Below are 14208 nucleotides of genomic sequence, written 5' to 3' on the forward strand. Positions count from 1 at the left end.
GTTTTTGCGGGGGCACCTGCATTTTTGGTCCTGGGCTCAGCAGCCATTTAGGGAAACCTACCAAACCCAGACATTGCCGAAAACTAGACACCCGAGGGAGTCAAAGGACGTGTGGCTTGCGTGGATCCCCCAATATTTTCTTACCAAAATCCTCAGCAAACCGCAAATCTAGCTAAAAACAAATCCAATTTTTCCCACATTTCTGTGTGGGATCACTGCACCGGGATAAATTTCCTACCACCCAACGTTCCCCTCAGTCTCGCGGTAAAAATGATACCTCACTTGTGTAGGTGGGCCAAGTGTTTGTGACAGGGAAGAGCCAAAAACACATAAAAATTGAGGGGGAACCAAAGTGGGTCCAAAAGGGCAGTTTGAAAAAAAACATTTTTAGGCTGACAAGTGCAGCAGAAATTTTATCGGTATAGATGAGAAAAGGCTGGGTGGTAGGAATTTTGTGGATTACTGCAGACTCCGGAAGGTTCCATCACAAAAATGTGGGAAAAATGTGTGCTTCCCAGCAAAGTTGCAGGTTTGCAGGGCATTGTGCGTAAGGAAATGGTGTGGGTTGCATGTGAAGCACACCACCCTGGAATCAACTAGATGTTTAGTTTTCAGATGTGTCTAGGTCTTGTGGTTTTTGCTACATGGCAGCTTCCCAAAGTAAAAAACAGTGCAGCCCTCACCATTCCAAGTTGGACGCTTTTGAGAGTTACCAAGCTCTCGTGGCCCAAATGTAAATAAAAAATAAAAAAAATCAAATGTCCTCTTGCTTGCCATTGGATAAGATGTTTTAGAGTGCGGGGGAGAGCTGAAAGACAGTTAGCACCTTCAGTTCAGGTGGGGGCATAACCAGGCCCATACTGGTTGGTAGCCACCACCCCACTATTTTTTTTTTTTTTATTATTCCCTGGCATCTAGTAGACTTTCTGCCCCCCACAGGATGTGGATTGGGGATAACTGCCCACTGGTGGGCAGAACAACTTTGGCCCCATTTATTTGGGGTGGGGGTATGGCCATACCCCCAACCTCTTATTTTGGAAAAAAATCTTCCCTGGTCTCTGGTGGGCTTTCTGTTCCCCTTGGGGGCAGATGGGCCTTTCAAAATAGGCCAGTCTGCCCCCGAGGGGGGCAGTTCTGGCCAACAGTAATGTGCCCCCATGGGGAGAGACCCTTGCCCAAGGGGCTGCCCCCTCCAAACAAAACACAACCAATCCATGGTGTCTAGAGGTTTCTGCCCCCTTTGGGGGCAGAGTGGCCTAACAAAAATAGGCTGATCTGCCCCCCCAGAGGAGCGACCCTTGTCTAAGGGGTCGCTCCCCATAAATAAAAACATAAAGTAAATAAAAAAATATATATATCCCTGGTGTCTAGAGGTTCCTGCCCCCCTAATTATATTAGGCCGATCTGCTGCCGGGGGGGGGGGCAGAAAAGGCCGAAAAATATACCTTTTCTGCCCCCCCCCCCCCCCCCGGAGGTGGCCCTTGCCAAAGGGGCCGCCCCCCTTATGAGTTAAATACAAATTCCCTGGTGTCTTGTGGTTTCTGCCCCCCCCCCCCGGGGGGGCAGAAATGGCCTAAAAATAATTTTCCCCCCGAGGAGTGGCCCCTGCCTAAGGGGCCGCTCCCCTTACTTGAAATAGCCCACACAAAAAAATATTCCCTGGTGTCTAGTGGTTTCTGTCCCCCCAGGGGGGGCAGAAATGGCCTAATAATAATTTGTTGCCCCCCCCCGGAGCGACCCTTGCCCAAGGGGTCACTCCCCAAACATAAAAAAAAAAAAAGAAATAATATTTTCTCTGGTGTCTAGTGGATTTATGCCCCCCACGCCCGGGCAGATCGGCCTAATAATTTTAGGCCGATCAGCCCCGGGAGGGGTGGGGGGGGGGCAGAAACAGCCAAAAAACAAACTGCCCCCCTGGAGAGAGGCCCTTGCCCAAGGGGCCGCTCTCCTTATTGAGTAAATACAACAACAACAAAAACATCCCTGGTGTCTAGTGGTATTTCTGCTGCCTGATCGCATCGCGATAGGGCAGCAGAAATGCTCAGAGAAGCCTGAAAGGAGAGGAAAGGCCTTTCATCGTCTTTCAGGCTTCTCTGACCCCCTCCACGTGATGCTTTGCATTTCTCCTCCGATCGGCGGGAAGGCCTCTGATGAGGTCAGCGCGCTCATGTCATCAGACGCCACGGGGTGGCGGGGGTAGAAGGGGAAGCGATTCCCCTTCCATCCCTCCCCAGGGGCCCATAGCAGGACGAGGTGATCTCATCCAAGGCACCGGGGAACCGGCGCCTTGGACGAGATCACCTCGTCCTCGGCACACTAGGGGTTAATGTGGGAAAAAGCCAATGGTATCTGCATATGGTGTCCTGCCTTCCCTTACTTTCACTATGTACTTTTTTTCTTTTTTAGACATTGTGATATATTATCCTGCAATCTGTATTTATTTAACACAGTGTAATATTCATCTAACAGAATATTACAAAAACATTGGTTTCTGGTTTTCAAAGGAAATGAGAAATGGAAATTGATCTAGTCAGTGGCCTAAGTGCACTATTTTTGACTGGGAAGCCTGGGTTCAAAACCTGGATTCCCTGCATGACTAAACTGTGTAATCTAAGTTAAATCAATTTACTTCATGTGTCTAATTTTCTTGGTAGTGGCATTTGAGAGCACTTTCAAGTAGTTGTGTATAGGAACACAGCGAATTATGGGGAAATGTTCTGTTATAATCATTGGGGACATTACTTTCTGCACTGAGCAACTAGACATAAATTAGTATTTAATTACATACAGCGGGAACTTTGGTCAACTCCACCCATGGGGAGCCTCAAAACATGTGTAGACAAATGTACATACTTTTCTTGGCATGACACTATAAATGCAGTCTTATTATTTCAAACTACCACCATCCAAAATGCGGAATTATTTGCTAACTGACACCAAGTTAATCTATTCAGATTCCTTTGTTTCCCGACTGGCTGTTGAAGGTTATGAATTCTGGAAAAGCACTATTGATGTGAAAAGTGTATGGGGATCACAAGATTGGAAATTGCCTTATTCCTGGTCAAATAATATTTTAAATGACACAGTTCAACAAACATCCTGTCTAGGGTAAGCAAAAATAAAAGAAATGAATGCGCCCAGTAGCCCTATACCAGCCAAATTCACCAGTGGGCAACCATTCCTAAATATCACAGAGAAAGAACTGAATGCTTGGGTTCAGAACGGTACCTCTAATTCCACACCTTCAAGTCCCGGCAGGTGGTTATTGTGGCTAATAGACGCGAATGAGTGTCAGATGCGTTTTGCTAATTCCTCAGGGGGTTTCAAGATTAGCCGGCCGGACTCTTGCTATGTCTCAGGTCAACACTCGGGTATAGTTACCACATACAGTGTGGGTAAACTATGCCAACAATGGTTATGCACTAAAACCTTAGCAGCAGTTGAAGAACATCTAGGTCTACTATCAGAGGAAGTAGAAAAGCAAGATTTCTGGCTAGGTCCAAGAAAACCCTGTTCTAAACGATTCCGGTATGCCATATACAATGAAATTTGGAAGCTTTCTCACATGGAAGCAGCTGCATGTTTGAGGCAGATAGGTAAGGAAAATATGGAAAAGGCTTTAGCTGATGTCTATATTGGCATGAATACTTTGTCCAACAGAATATACACACTTAATAATATTGTGTCTTCTGCAATTGATATCTTACTCCAGTATTGGAACGTTCATAGATTCACATGCTTGAATCACTCCCCATCGTCAAGATGGGAGTCCCTTGCACCTTAGAAAAGACAATGTCCCCAAAGACATATTAGCAATAACATAAAAACTCTAAATTTTAGTAATCTATCCAAGTCCTTATGTAAAAAGGACTAAACTTGAGCCTCAACCAATCAGACTGCCCCACCCTCTAGACCCCTCCTGAGAGAAGCTCCAGTACCTCAGATTTTCTACTGCACGTCGTGCTAGGTAGTTTTCTCTGAGCTCTGCTCATTTTGTTCCTGTTGGAGAAGATCTGGTCACTGCATCTGAATTTCTACTTTGCTATTAAGTGTTTCTGATTTACACTCACACTTTTCTGGAGCCTGGCCTGGCCTTACCAGCACAATGTCTGACAGAGAGAGGAAAAGTCTCTTTAGAGCCTGCAGTACTTCTGGCAAGAAAAGTCTCCACTCTGAAGATTCGTATAGAGATTGCATATATTGCCTCTATCCTGACCATTCTGCTACTGATTGTAAGGTATGTCGTACCTTATCCTCAAAAACTTTGAAGGATAGAGAGGGAAGACTGCTAATATGGCTCCAGAAGCTTAAATCAAGGAAAAACCCTGTCTCAGACTGACAGTGAGGAGTTTTCATGGTCTTATAAAAGATCCCAAAAGCAGTAAAAGATCGCCTCACTCTGAAAAGGGTTCAAAACAACCCTCAAAAACTTTCAAAAAGACCTTTAAGGGGTCTGGTGAAGACCGCAGTCTCCCATCATCACCTCAAGAGAAAAGATCTTCCTCAAAGTCCAAGCATCGGCCTTCAACGTCAAAGGAGGTGCCTAGACCTTCTTCACAGCCTTCTACGCCTCCACCAAAGGTTCTGACTACCTTCAGAAAGTCTTCCTCAGCTCCTGACCACAGACCGTCAACAAAGTAATTGTCGTTGACGAGAACATATACGGCAGCTGCATCGACAGCGCCAACACTTACCAGTCCGTCGACGGTGGCTTCCTGTGTCGTCGAGTGTAACGAAATCTAGACCGTCGACGTTGAAGAAAAAGAATGTCGTCAGACGATTCCGATGACACTGTCGAAGAGGATTCCGATGGCTATGCCATCGTCGGCGGCACCGTCAACGGGGACCGGTGCATATTGGCAAATGGAGATGACTTTGTCGACAGAATCGTTGTTGACACCGTCGACGAGGAGGAAACTACAGGCCTTGACTGGGAGAGGGGATATAACTCCAAGAGCCACATCCCCAAGTAAGGTCACACCTTTAATTCCAGCTCATCTTTTGGAAGAAAATTCTGATGATGATGGGCCATTTGGGGCAGCCCATAGTCCTTCCCAGCTCCATGTTAAATGTCAGGAGGATAAAGCAGAATATTATCAGCAGTATTATGCTCCTGAAGGACAGCAATCAAATGTGCCAGAGGATATGGTCTGTATCCAGAGTTCCCTTATGTCTGATTTACAACTGATGTTATCAGATTACAAAAAGAGGTTTCCATCGGAACCACAATCGGACATGCAAATGGCGCCTCCTCCCTTGGTGCCTGCTACTCCAGTGCCACAGCCTAGGTTATCTCCTAGATCAGCGAGAAGTACCCCGCAAAGGACTTTCATGCAGGTTACTGACTCCTCGGATGAGGAAAGGGAGGAAGGAGAGTTGCAGAATGCGCATTCGGGTTGGGACAACTATATATTGCCGACCCCTTCATCTCCATCACCTACCTCTATGGATTCTCCCCCAGGAGATATTGGGGGTTCCAATAATCAGCTTGAAAGAGCAGAAAAGAGATTTGCATTGCCCATGTCATCTAAGCAGATGGATTGTTTTTTTATACGACTTCAAGGAGCCTTTTCAAAAGAGTATCCACTACATACCCATAGTGGGCTACATCTGGGAAGAAAGTCTCAAGGTAATGAGGAATCCAGCTATGGTGACAGCAGTCTTACCTAGATTAGAAAAAATATATAAGGCCCCACAAGATGCCCAACTTGTCTCATTGGTCATCCGAAGCCAGACTCAGTCATAACCCAGGCAGCGCAGAGGCAGTCAAAAAAATGTGTAAATGCCAACTTCAGCTCCTCCAGACAAGGAAGGGAGAAGGCTGGACAACAACATCGGAAAGCGTTTCTCCTCTATGTCGGGGCTTATAGTAAGAGCAGCGAACTCGTTGCAATCCTGGGGAGGTACCACAGACAGCTGTGGGCCGATATTGCTCCGTATCTGGACCACCTTTCGGAAGACTCTAAGGTGGAGGCGAAGAAGATCCTCTTGGACGGGGGAGCGCACCTCGGCTGAGGTAATAGATTGCGACCACTGCTTTTTGTTAATTAGCTGGTGGGGCGGTGATGCGACGTCAGGGCTAACTTAGAGCGACTTCCTTTTGTCCGGAAGTTCAGAATAAAGTATTAGACCTCCCGTTTGATGAGGAGGCTCTTTTCGGCAAGCATGTGGATGACGCTCTGCAAGCCATCAAAACGTATACATACACTCCAAGGTCCTTAGGAACCCTTCAATTTAAAAAGATGCCTTTTCATGCCTCCAGGAAGACAGAACGAGAGAGCAGACACCCTCTGCAGGCTGGCGTCCTCCTTTCACAAATGGGAGCTGAACCAGGAATGGGAACTGAGCCAGGAGGTGCTCGACCAAATTTTCACAAGGTGGGGGAAACCCAAACTGGATCTCTTTGCAACTCTGCAGAACAAATGCCGCTTTTATGCAAGTTAGGTTCACCATCCAGGCTCATGGAGGAATGCATTTTCGATGGCATGGTGTGGAATATTTGCCTACGCTTTTCCACCCATTCCCCTGATATCAAGAGTACTTGGCAAGATCAAAAGAGACTCATCCTAGTAGCTCCGTTTTGGCCTCGCCAAAACTGGTTTTCGGAACTCCTCCTGCTTTCAGAGACAGGCCACATTCCACTGAAAGTTTCACCACAGCTCTTGACAAGGAGCGAGTTATCATCTTGGATCCTGAACATAATGAGTTCGCCTATTAAAATATTCACCCCGAAAGATGGGATATTGTTTCGCAAGCCAGAGCAGATAGCACCAACAAATCATACTCTTTAAAATGGAAAAGGTTTTGTTTATGGTGTCAAAAGGAACAGATTGATCCGTTGTTGTCGCCGCCAGAGCTAATATTGCCCTATCTTTTCTATCTAGCGTTGATGGGCTTGGCGCATGCATCCATCAGAGTGCACTTGGCAGCCATATCTCGCTTCAGACGTTCAACGACATTGCCATCTCTCTGGTCTTCTAGATTGGTCAAACAACTTCTTAAAAGGCTCTTGAGTTTTTCCGCCAGTAAGGCCTCCTCCACCGTCTTGGCAGGGCAACACAGTTCTCTCTCAGCTTATGAGACACCCATTTGAACCAATTCACAGAGCTGATTCAAAGCACTTATCATGGAAAGTAGCTCTTTTGCTAGCCCATACTTCTTCTAGACGGGTCAGCAAGATCCAGGCGTTGACCATTCAAGAACCTTTCCTTCAATGTAAAAATGATAGAGTGATACTTCATACTGACCCGAAATTTGTTCCAAAGGTGCCATCAGACTTCCATATTAACGAACCTTTGATTTTGAAATCTTTCTTTCCGAACCTGCGGCAGAAAGAGCTCTTCACATGTTGGACATCAAAAGGATTCTCAAATTTTATTTGGAGAGAACCAAGCATTTTCGAAAGACTACTCAATTGTTTGTTTCGTATAGTGCCCTTTGGAAGGGACAGGCCCTTTCCAAGCAGAGTATAGCCAGGTGGGTAGTAGCTGCTATAAACTTTTGTCATCAAGCAGCTGGTAAACCTTTACATTCTTCTGTAAGGGCACACTCTACGAGATCTGTCTCAGCGTCCATGGCACTGTTTGCAGGTGTACCCCTGTAGGACATTTGCAGAACAGCCACCTGCAAAAGTAGTCACACGTTTACGAAGCACTACTGTCTGGATGCCATCCCTAAAAGAGATGTAGCGGTTGGTCAGGCGATCCTGCGACATCTGTTCTGGTAATGGTGAGCTCATTTTACCACCCTCCATCCTTCTTTTCTGATTCACACATTGCATGGTATGATGGTTGAGTGTTCCATTTGCATATAGTTCTGATCGCACATAAATAGGTTTGCTAATAGGTTACAGTAATTTTATAGAATATAATGCTATCATGTCTTTGCAGATAACTCCGCGATCTGTCAATAATTCAAAGGATACATAGTCAATGCAATGTTCTCTGAATACTGCTTTATAGTCTGATTCAAGCATGTGAATCTATGAAAGTTCCAATACTGGAGTGCGAAAATAAGTTACTTACCTGTAACTATAGTTCTCCAGTATTGGAATCTTTCATAGATTCACATGCAACCCACCCACCTCCCGGGGGAAGCTCACCTTCATTATTTTCTTGATCAACCTTTAAGATACACACTAGTGCTTATAAAATCGGAGATACTGGAGCTTCTCTCAGGAGGGTTCTAGAGGGTGGGGCAGTCCGTTTGGTTGAGGCTCAAGTATGGTCCTTTTTACATAAGGACTTGGATAGATTACTAAAATTTCGAGTTTTTATGTTATTGCTGTTATGTCTTTGGGGACATTGTCTTTTCTAAGGTACCGGGGACTCCCATCTCGACGACGGGGAATGATTCAAGCATGTGAATCTATGAAAGATTCCAATACTGGACAACTACAGTTACAAGTAAGTAACTTATGTTCATTCAGAATGACATGTTCCTTTTACAACATGGGCAAAGTTAGCTGTGTTCCATCATGCAGTTGGACTGGACACTGCAGATTCTGAAAAATGGTTGCATCCCATGGAAACACATCAACAGTAGTGACTTGTTTGCAGCTTTTAATTTGTCCAGGGAGCAACAGATAATGGCTAAAAAAAAAGCGAGTTGCACCATGCTCAACATAGAAAAGTTAGAAAAGTTGCCTTTCATTGTAGCAGAGACACCATCAACAGTATGGCTCGTGCATGGCGTTACAAATCTGGCAATTTCCACCTTTTGTTTCACAAAATGCTTGAAACATGTTGCTGTGGGCAGATATGAGTGGCTAGGACATAGCTATACAAAAGAAGAGTGGAAGTTGCCTTTCGAGTTTAACTGTCTGAACGGCGAAACAGAGGTCTTTCTGAGTGGAAGCAAATGTGAGACTACTGTTAGTCAATCAGTGATCTGCAAACAAGTTTCACTTCACAGTTTCTGCAATGTGGGGGGGTCGCAAACTTGGCATTCTTTCTGAAGGGTACTCCCATCCCTTTGACTTGTCCAGCATTTCATATACTTTCAAATGGAAGTTATGTGGTCCTGAGCAATCAGAGCTGCTGTGGAATGAGACCAGGAATTGCCTACGCAATTTTGGTATCTCAAATTGTAATTTGTTGGGGACATGTTCTGTTCCCCTCCAAAAGAGTAGCAGAAATGTGGCCTCACATTGATAATACTAATGTAAATTATGACAAGCTGAGCAGACTAAAGGCGCTACCGATTTAAAAACAAGTGGCGCTAACATTGGCCAGAGAGACGAATTCTCTACAAATAGCAGGATCATCTAGCCGAGATACAATCCCTATTAACTACCAACTTCCCTAAGCACTTTGGAGAGCTGGTCTTCAGAACATTCAACGCCTCAAGCACTACAGGGATTGTACATTTCTTTAAGGCTGTTGGGTCTGGATTCGTTTTCATCTTCTAGACTGTCTTCAGAGTCATTACATCAGCTATCCAGTCACTCTTTTCAACTGTGTTTGGCGGCTTTCCTTTGACTTTGGCACTAATTGGCGTAATACTGATGCTGCTATTTCTAATACGCAGTGGTTGTGCTTTCTAAGCTAAATGGTGTAATGGAGCTATTAGCACCAGCCAGGCTGTGTTGTGATTGCATGGTACAGTTCTTTGCTGCAACGTTGATGGAAGAATTGGAGCATGATTGGTCATTGTCATTCTGACCAGTCCTGTTGTGCGTGCAACCTGTCTTTCATTGCACCTGGTGCCTCTTTGAGGGTCTGCCATTAGTGTGTCTTGCCGTTCAGCCAGTGTCTTCTGTGGACAAGGAGCGGCTGATGTTCTCGATGAGGGTTCATTCACGGTCGTGCCCCATGAGAGTGAGGTTGGTTTGCAAGGCCAGTTATGAGCCACCGCTTGTGAACTATTTGGCTTCTATGACATCTGGCATTATAGATGGTGCTGCCTACGCGCGTGATCCTGCGTTTGAGGCTTCTGCACACTTCTGCTCCGATGGATCCATCTGCTGATCCTGTGATCGATCTGACCTCTGATGATTTGGAGTCGTTCCTAGATCAACTTCCATTTGAATACTTTGGAGACATTCTTCAGGATCGTGATTATTGTTGAATGATTCGACCATGGGCCTTATTCAAAGTGTTAAAATTTAACACCAAATTGCCTTATGAAAGTCAGAGCAAGTGAATCCTTCAAGTGCAGTGTAATATTGTGTTTTGCTAGAAGAAGAGCCAGGCCGAGGAACTTAGTGGAGGGTTTCTCAAAATTAGGGTGCGGGAAAATGCCCAATATGACCACTTCTGGGGAATTTGTTAGTACATAGCCCATCGTGGTCGACAGCACCTCAAGAACTCTGCCAGTATGGAAGGAGTGTGGCGGAAAGACCAAAACATACAAAGCAAATTGCATCTAATTGCATAAAGTGAGAACTTGCAGCTGGGACTTCCAGGTATATTTTGTTCGGGCAGGTGTAAGGGAAGAATATTAAATTGAATATACTTAAAATGGGAGCTCCCGGATGCTTTATGGGGATATGCCAATATGTTATCCCAGTCCGCGTGGTGCAGAGGTTTAGCCAGGTTAGTCTCGCAGTTAGTACAGAGGGAAGCCTTGTAATGGTCACCATGTTTCAGGAACGCATTGTACTCCTCTTACCAGTTTGCCACCAGTCCCTATATTGTTCAGCATCTGGCACACTTCGTGGGGTTGGTGCTAGGTGGTGGACACAAAATAGGGAATTTAATGATTGTTTAAGATATTCGTAAGTAAGGAAATGACCCACATGAAGTATGTAGTCCACCACAAGGGTTTGGAAATCTAATAGCTTGTCGTCAACAAACAAATCCCCCAATTTTGAGAGGCCTTCCGCATGCCACTGACAGTTGTCTAGAGTGAACCCTTCCTGTGTAAGAGGGGAGGCCTAGCAAAGATAGTGCAGAAGCGTAGGGCTTCTTCGCGTTAGTGGGTTTACAGGTTCTAGTAAGGAAAGAGAAAGCTGTGTGGAATAACCCTGGGTGGCGCTGGGTGGAACGGTCAGTAGGAAATAATGAATAGTGCAGTAAGCCCCCCTCAAAGTCTTTACGGGTAAACCATGTCTCATGCAGGGGGTGGCGAGACAGACTGTGAGTCTCCCACTGGAGCTGTGTAACTAAACAGTAGCGTTCAAAGATAAGAAGGGCTAATCCACTCCCAGTCACAGGTAGCACCCCAGCCCCCAAATCAGATGTGGGACGTATCTGAAGAAAGAACGAGGGATGAGCAAGGGAAAGTTTGCAAAATAATACCATAACCAGAGTAGCACCACCAGCTTCACTAGTGCCAGGCGGTCCATTACTGAAAGCAGAAGAAAAGACCAAAAATCAAACTGGGCTCGGAGACCCTGTCACTCTGGCCAGATTTCCATCCTGCAAATCATGGAGGGAATAGTAGATATTAATCCCTAGGTATTGAAAGGAAACTGATTTCCAGTTCAATCTGGGACCTTATTGTATATAAAAGGGAAAACACTACCATATGTTAAAGAAATACTTATTACATTTTAAAACCTTTATCATGTTCTTCCATTTTTTGTGTGATTAACATCCCAATTATTTTGAAGATTGTACAAGTACTTTGGCATTTAGGGATAAGCCAGATCACTAGTTCAACCTTGTTTTGACTGCAGATCTATTGAAGACATGGACAGAGTGGACAATTGCCCAGGGCACAACCTTCCAAACGGTCTAGCCCCTACTCACCCTTCACAAGCATGGCCAGCGGACCTTTTCACCAGCAGTTTGCAACGTGGGATGGCTGCTTGTTCAACCATTTGACAGTGCCTCTTCAGTTTCTCCTCTCTCTGCTTAGAGAACTCCTCAGAGGTGTGCAATACTTCCCAATACCCATGGCAGGCCCGTCATGTCTCATTTTAGGAACTGTCCCACTTTGTTGTTCTCTTCCTTTTTTGTCCGTTTCTTAGCAACAGCCCTTTGAATAAGTTGCTGTGGATCGCTCATCTGACCTTGACCGCATCCTGTCCTTTAATTGTTTTTGATTGGTAGCTCGGGCTGTCTGTTCTGAGATAAATGCAGGGTCCCGGGCGCGCACTCTAGTGCTGTGAGACCATAGACAAGTTGTAGGTACCTCACATCCTGACATTAGGTGCAGGACTGTCGCCCAAACCCTCTGTTCTGCCTCATTCATTTTATTTAAGTTTAACGTCCACTGGAGGTTGAGGTGAGCCAGATGTTTTTTTATTAAACTTGTCTAAAGTAGTAGAAGGATACATACCTTAATGTTCCCCACACTGCTTGTGATAGCTTTAAAATATTTAGAAACATAATCAAACTGTTGCTTTGCTCCAAGAACAATTGGGCAAATTTGGATAGGGCTAATTCCCTTGGCACCGTGCTCGGGGCATTAATTCACTACTGAACAAGGATATAACGTACCACCTGAAAGAAGCATACCTGGAGCACAACCACATATAGACCATTGTGAATAAATAGGGCTATGTAGAAAACAGTAACTGTACTCGCTGGTAAAGGAGTGGGGTATGGCCTCTCCTTCCATGTGTCTGCAAAAATGTACCTTTTGTCCTGAATTTGTATCCATGCTCGATGACAACCCTACAGTTTACCAAAACGTTAATTGTTACATTATGCGGACCCGTCACTATGTCGAGCTAGTTTCCACCTGAAGCCTTTAACTTATGATTGGACTAGTAAAACTACAAGTACCAGAATGCAAAGTGATGTGATAGATGACTGGCTACTCGTCGTACTATACAATTTGCCCTTTTCTAGACATAATAGTTCGTATTAACCGTATCTAGTTGGTTTAATAGTTTTAAAGTGTTTCAGTGAAACAGAGTGCCGTTAAGAACTACCGTGCTTTGCAGATTTCTAAATAACGATTTATTACCCAATAGTACTCTTACTGTCAACACTGGACGACTTCTGCCCCACCAGGCTTAAATCGTGTTGCCCGTAGGCTGCACAACTACTAGACCTCTGCAGTTAGTGCACTAACCCATCGATCAACCTTACCAGCTTAAAGTGCGTCCGTGTTTACTTGCCTTTGCAAAGGCCTTCACGGGGTCACTCGGGTTCAGCTGGAGCACGTTTCCCAGGAAGGGCAGCGGGACAGGCCCCGGGGGTCGCCGGTGCGAGGGATACCACAGCCTCCGGAGCTCCAGCACCAGCAGGAGCACAGCTCCGCCGAGCAGCACCGATAACCAGGTTGGACACTCCATCCCAGCGAGAGGAACCATCTCCCAGTCCTGGCGGAAGTTCACAAACTAGCCGTGTCAGGACGGCGGAAGCAAGAAAAACGGAGGTATCACAGCACGGATTAAGGGCGTCGGTCAGTTCGCAAAGTCAGAAGGAATATAGCGCCGTAGAGCGGCGTCAGGGTATGGAGACTGCTGACAAGGAGCGCCCTTTAGCCGGCCGCTGCCAGCCACGCCTTGGAGTCGCACTTAAAGGAAGTTATCAGGAAGACGCGAAGCAGGAAAAGCAGGTGACATAACTGGGTCCGAGGTCTCGAAAATGCAACGGGCAGTTGTAGAGCGAGCACCTAGATGCGAGTAGGGTCGCGCTGAAACCCGAAGAGGGCAGTAGGAGGGATGGGTAGAACGTGTGGATGGGAGGGATGGGTCGAACGTGTGGGTGGGAGGGATTGGGCACAGGGTGGGATTGGCCTCAAGGGCACTTTGGCTGTGCTGCCCTGACAGGTCAGTGCGCGGGTTTAGTCAGCGATTATTTGTGAGCCTGTTTTATGTTCTTCTGGACCTTGTTTTAAACTGTTGATTACCATGATGTTACTAGGAACAGTGCCTGCAGCAACACAGAGACGCGTAACCTCTCATACCTTTCAAAACTCCTGTACAGACAGTATCTTTACAAGCCCCAAACCGCCCTGATTTGCAGACAGTTTTTTCCAGTTCAAAACTGTTCCGCTTTACAGGACACTGACTCACTATCGACTGGGCCTTTTTGTTTTGGTGCATACTGTCGCTCCCGATCCGTAAACTGAGGTCCAACAAATCCGCAAAGGGCCAAAATGCAAGCGATGTGAAAATGTTGTGCACCGTGGTTGGAGACTCGTTTCATTCATGGTTTTCTTGTGGTCCCTACTGCAAACAGCATGGGGAAGGGGGTTGTCCCACTCCGTCTATTGGCTAAAACGCACAGTGACATTTCATTCTGTCCATTCACAAGGAGCACATCCGCACAAAGTGCTTCTTTCTGCCATGTGCTACAAACGGAATGT

General features: G+C 45.8%; 1 protein-coding gene across 2 annotated transcripts in view; it reads right to left on the reverse strand.

The window, feature by feature from the left end:
• The window catches only part of LOC138268455 (cytochrome P450 2C28-like), a 126899-nt gene extending 113335 nt beyond the window's left edge, over positions 1-13564 (reverse strand). Inside the window, exon 1 of one of the 2 annotated variants that reach the window (XR_011200004.1) lies at positions 13013-13564. Coding sequence is in view for 1 of the 2 variants with exons in the window: in XM_069218108.1 (XP_069074209.1) it covers positions 13013-13207 (195 nt within the window). In the remaining variant the exon portion in view is untranslated. The remainder of the gene's footprint in view (positions 1-13012) is intronic. The other variant, XM_069218108.1, reaches the window with a different exon arrangement.
• Between the last annotated feature and the right edge of the window lie 644 nt (positions 13565-14208).

This window comes from Pleurodeles waltl, chromosome 12 (assembly GCF_031143425.1).
Source record: "Pleurodeles waltl isolate 20211129_DDA chromosome 12, aPleWal1.hap1.20221129, whole genome shotgun sequence".
In the NCBI taxonomy this organism is placed as follows: Eukaryota; Metazoa; Chordata; class Amphibia; order Caudata; family Salamandridae; genus Pleurodeles; species Pleurodeles waltl.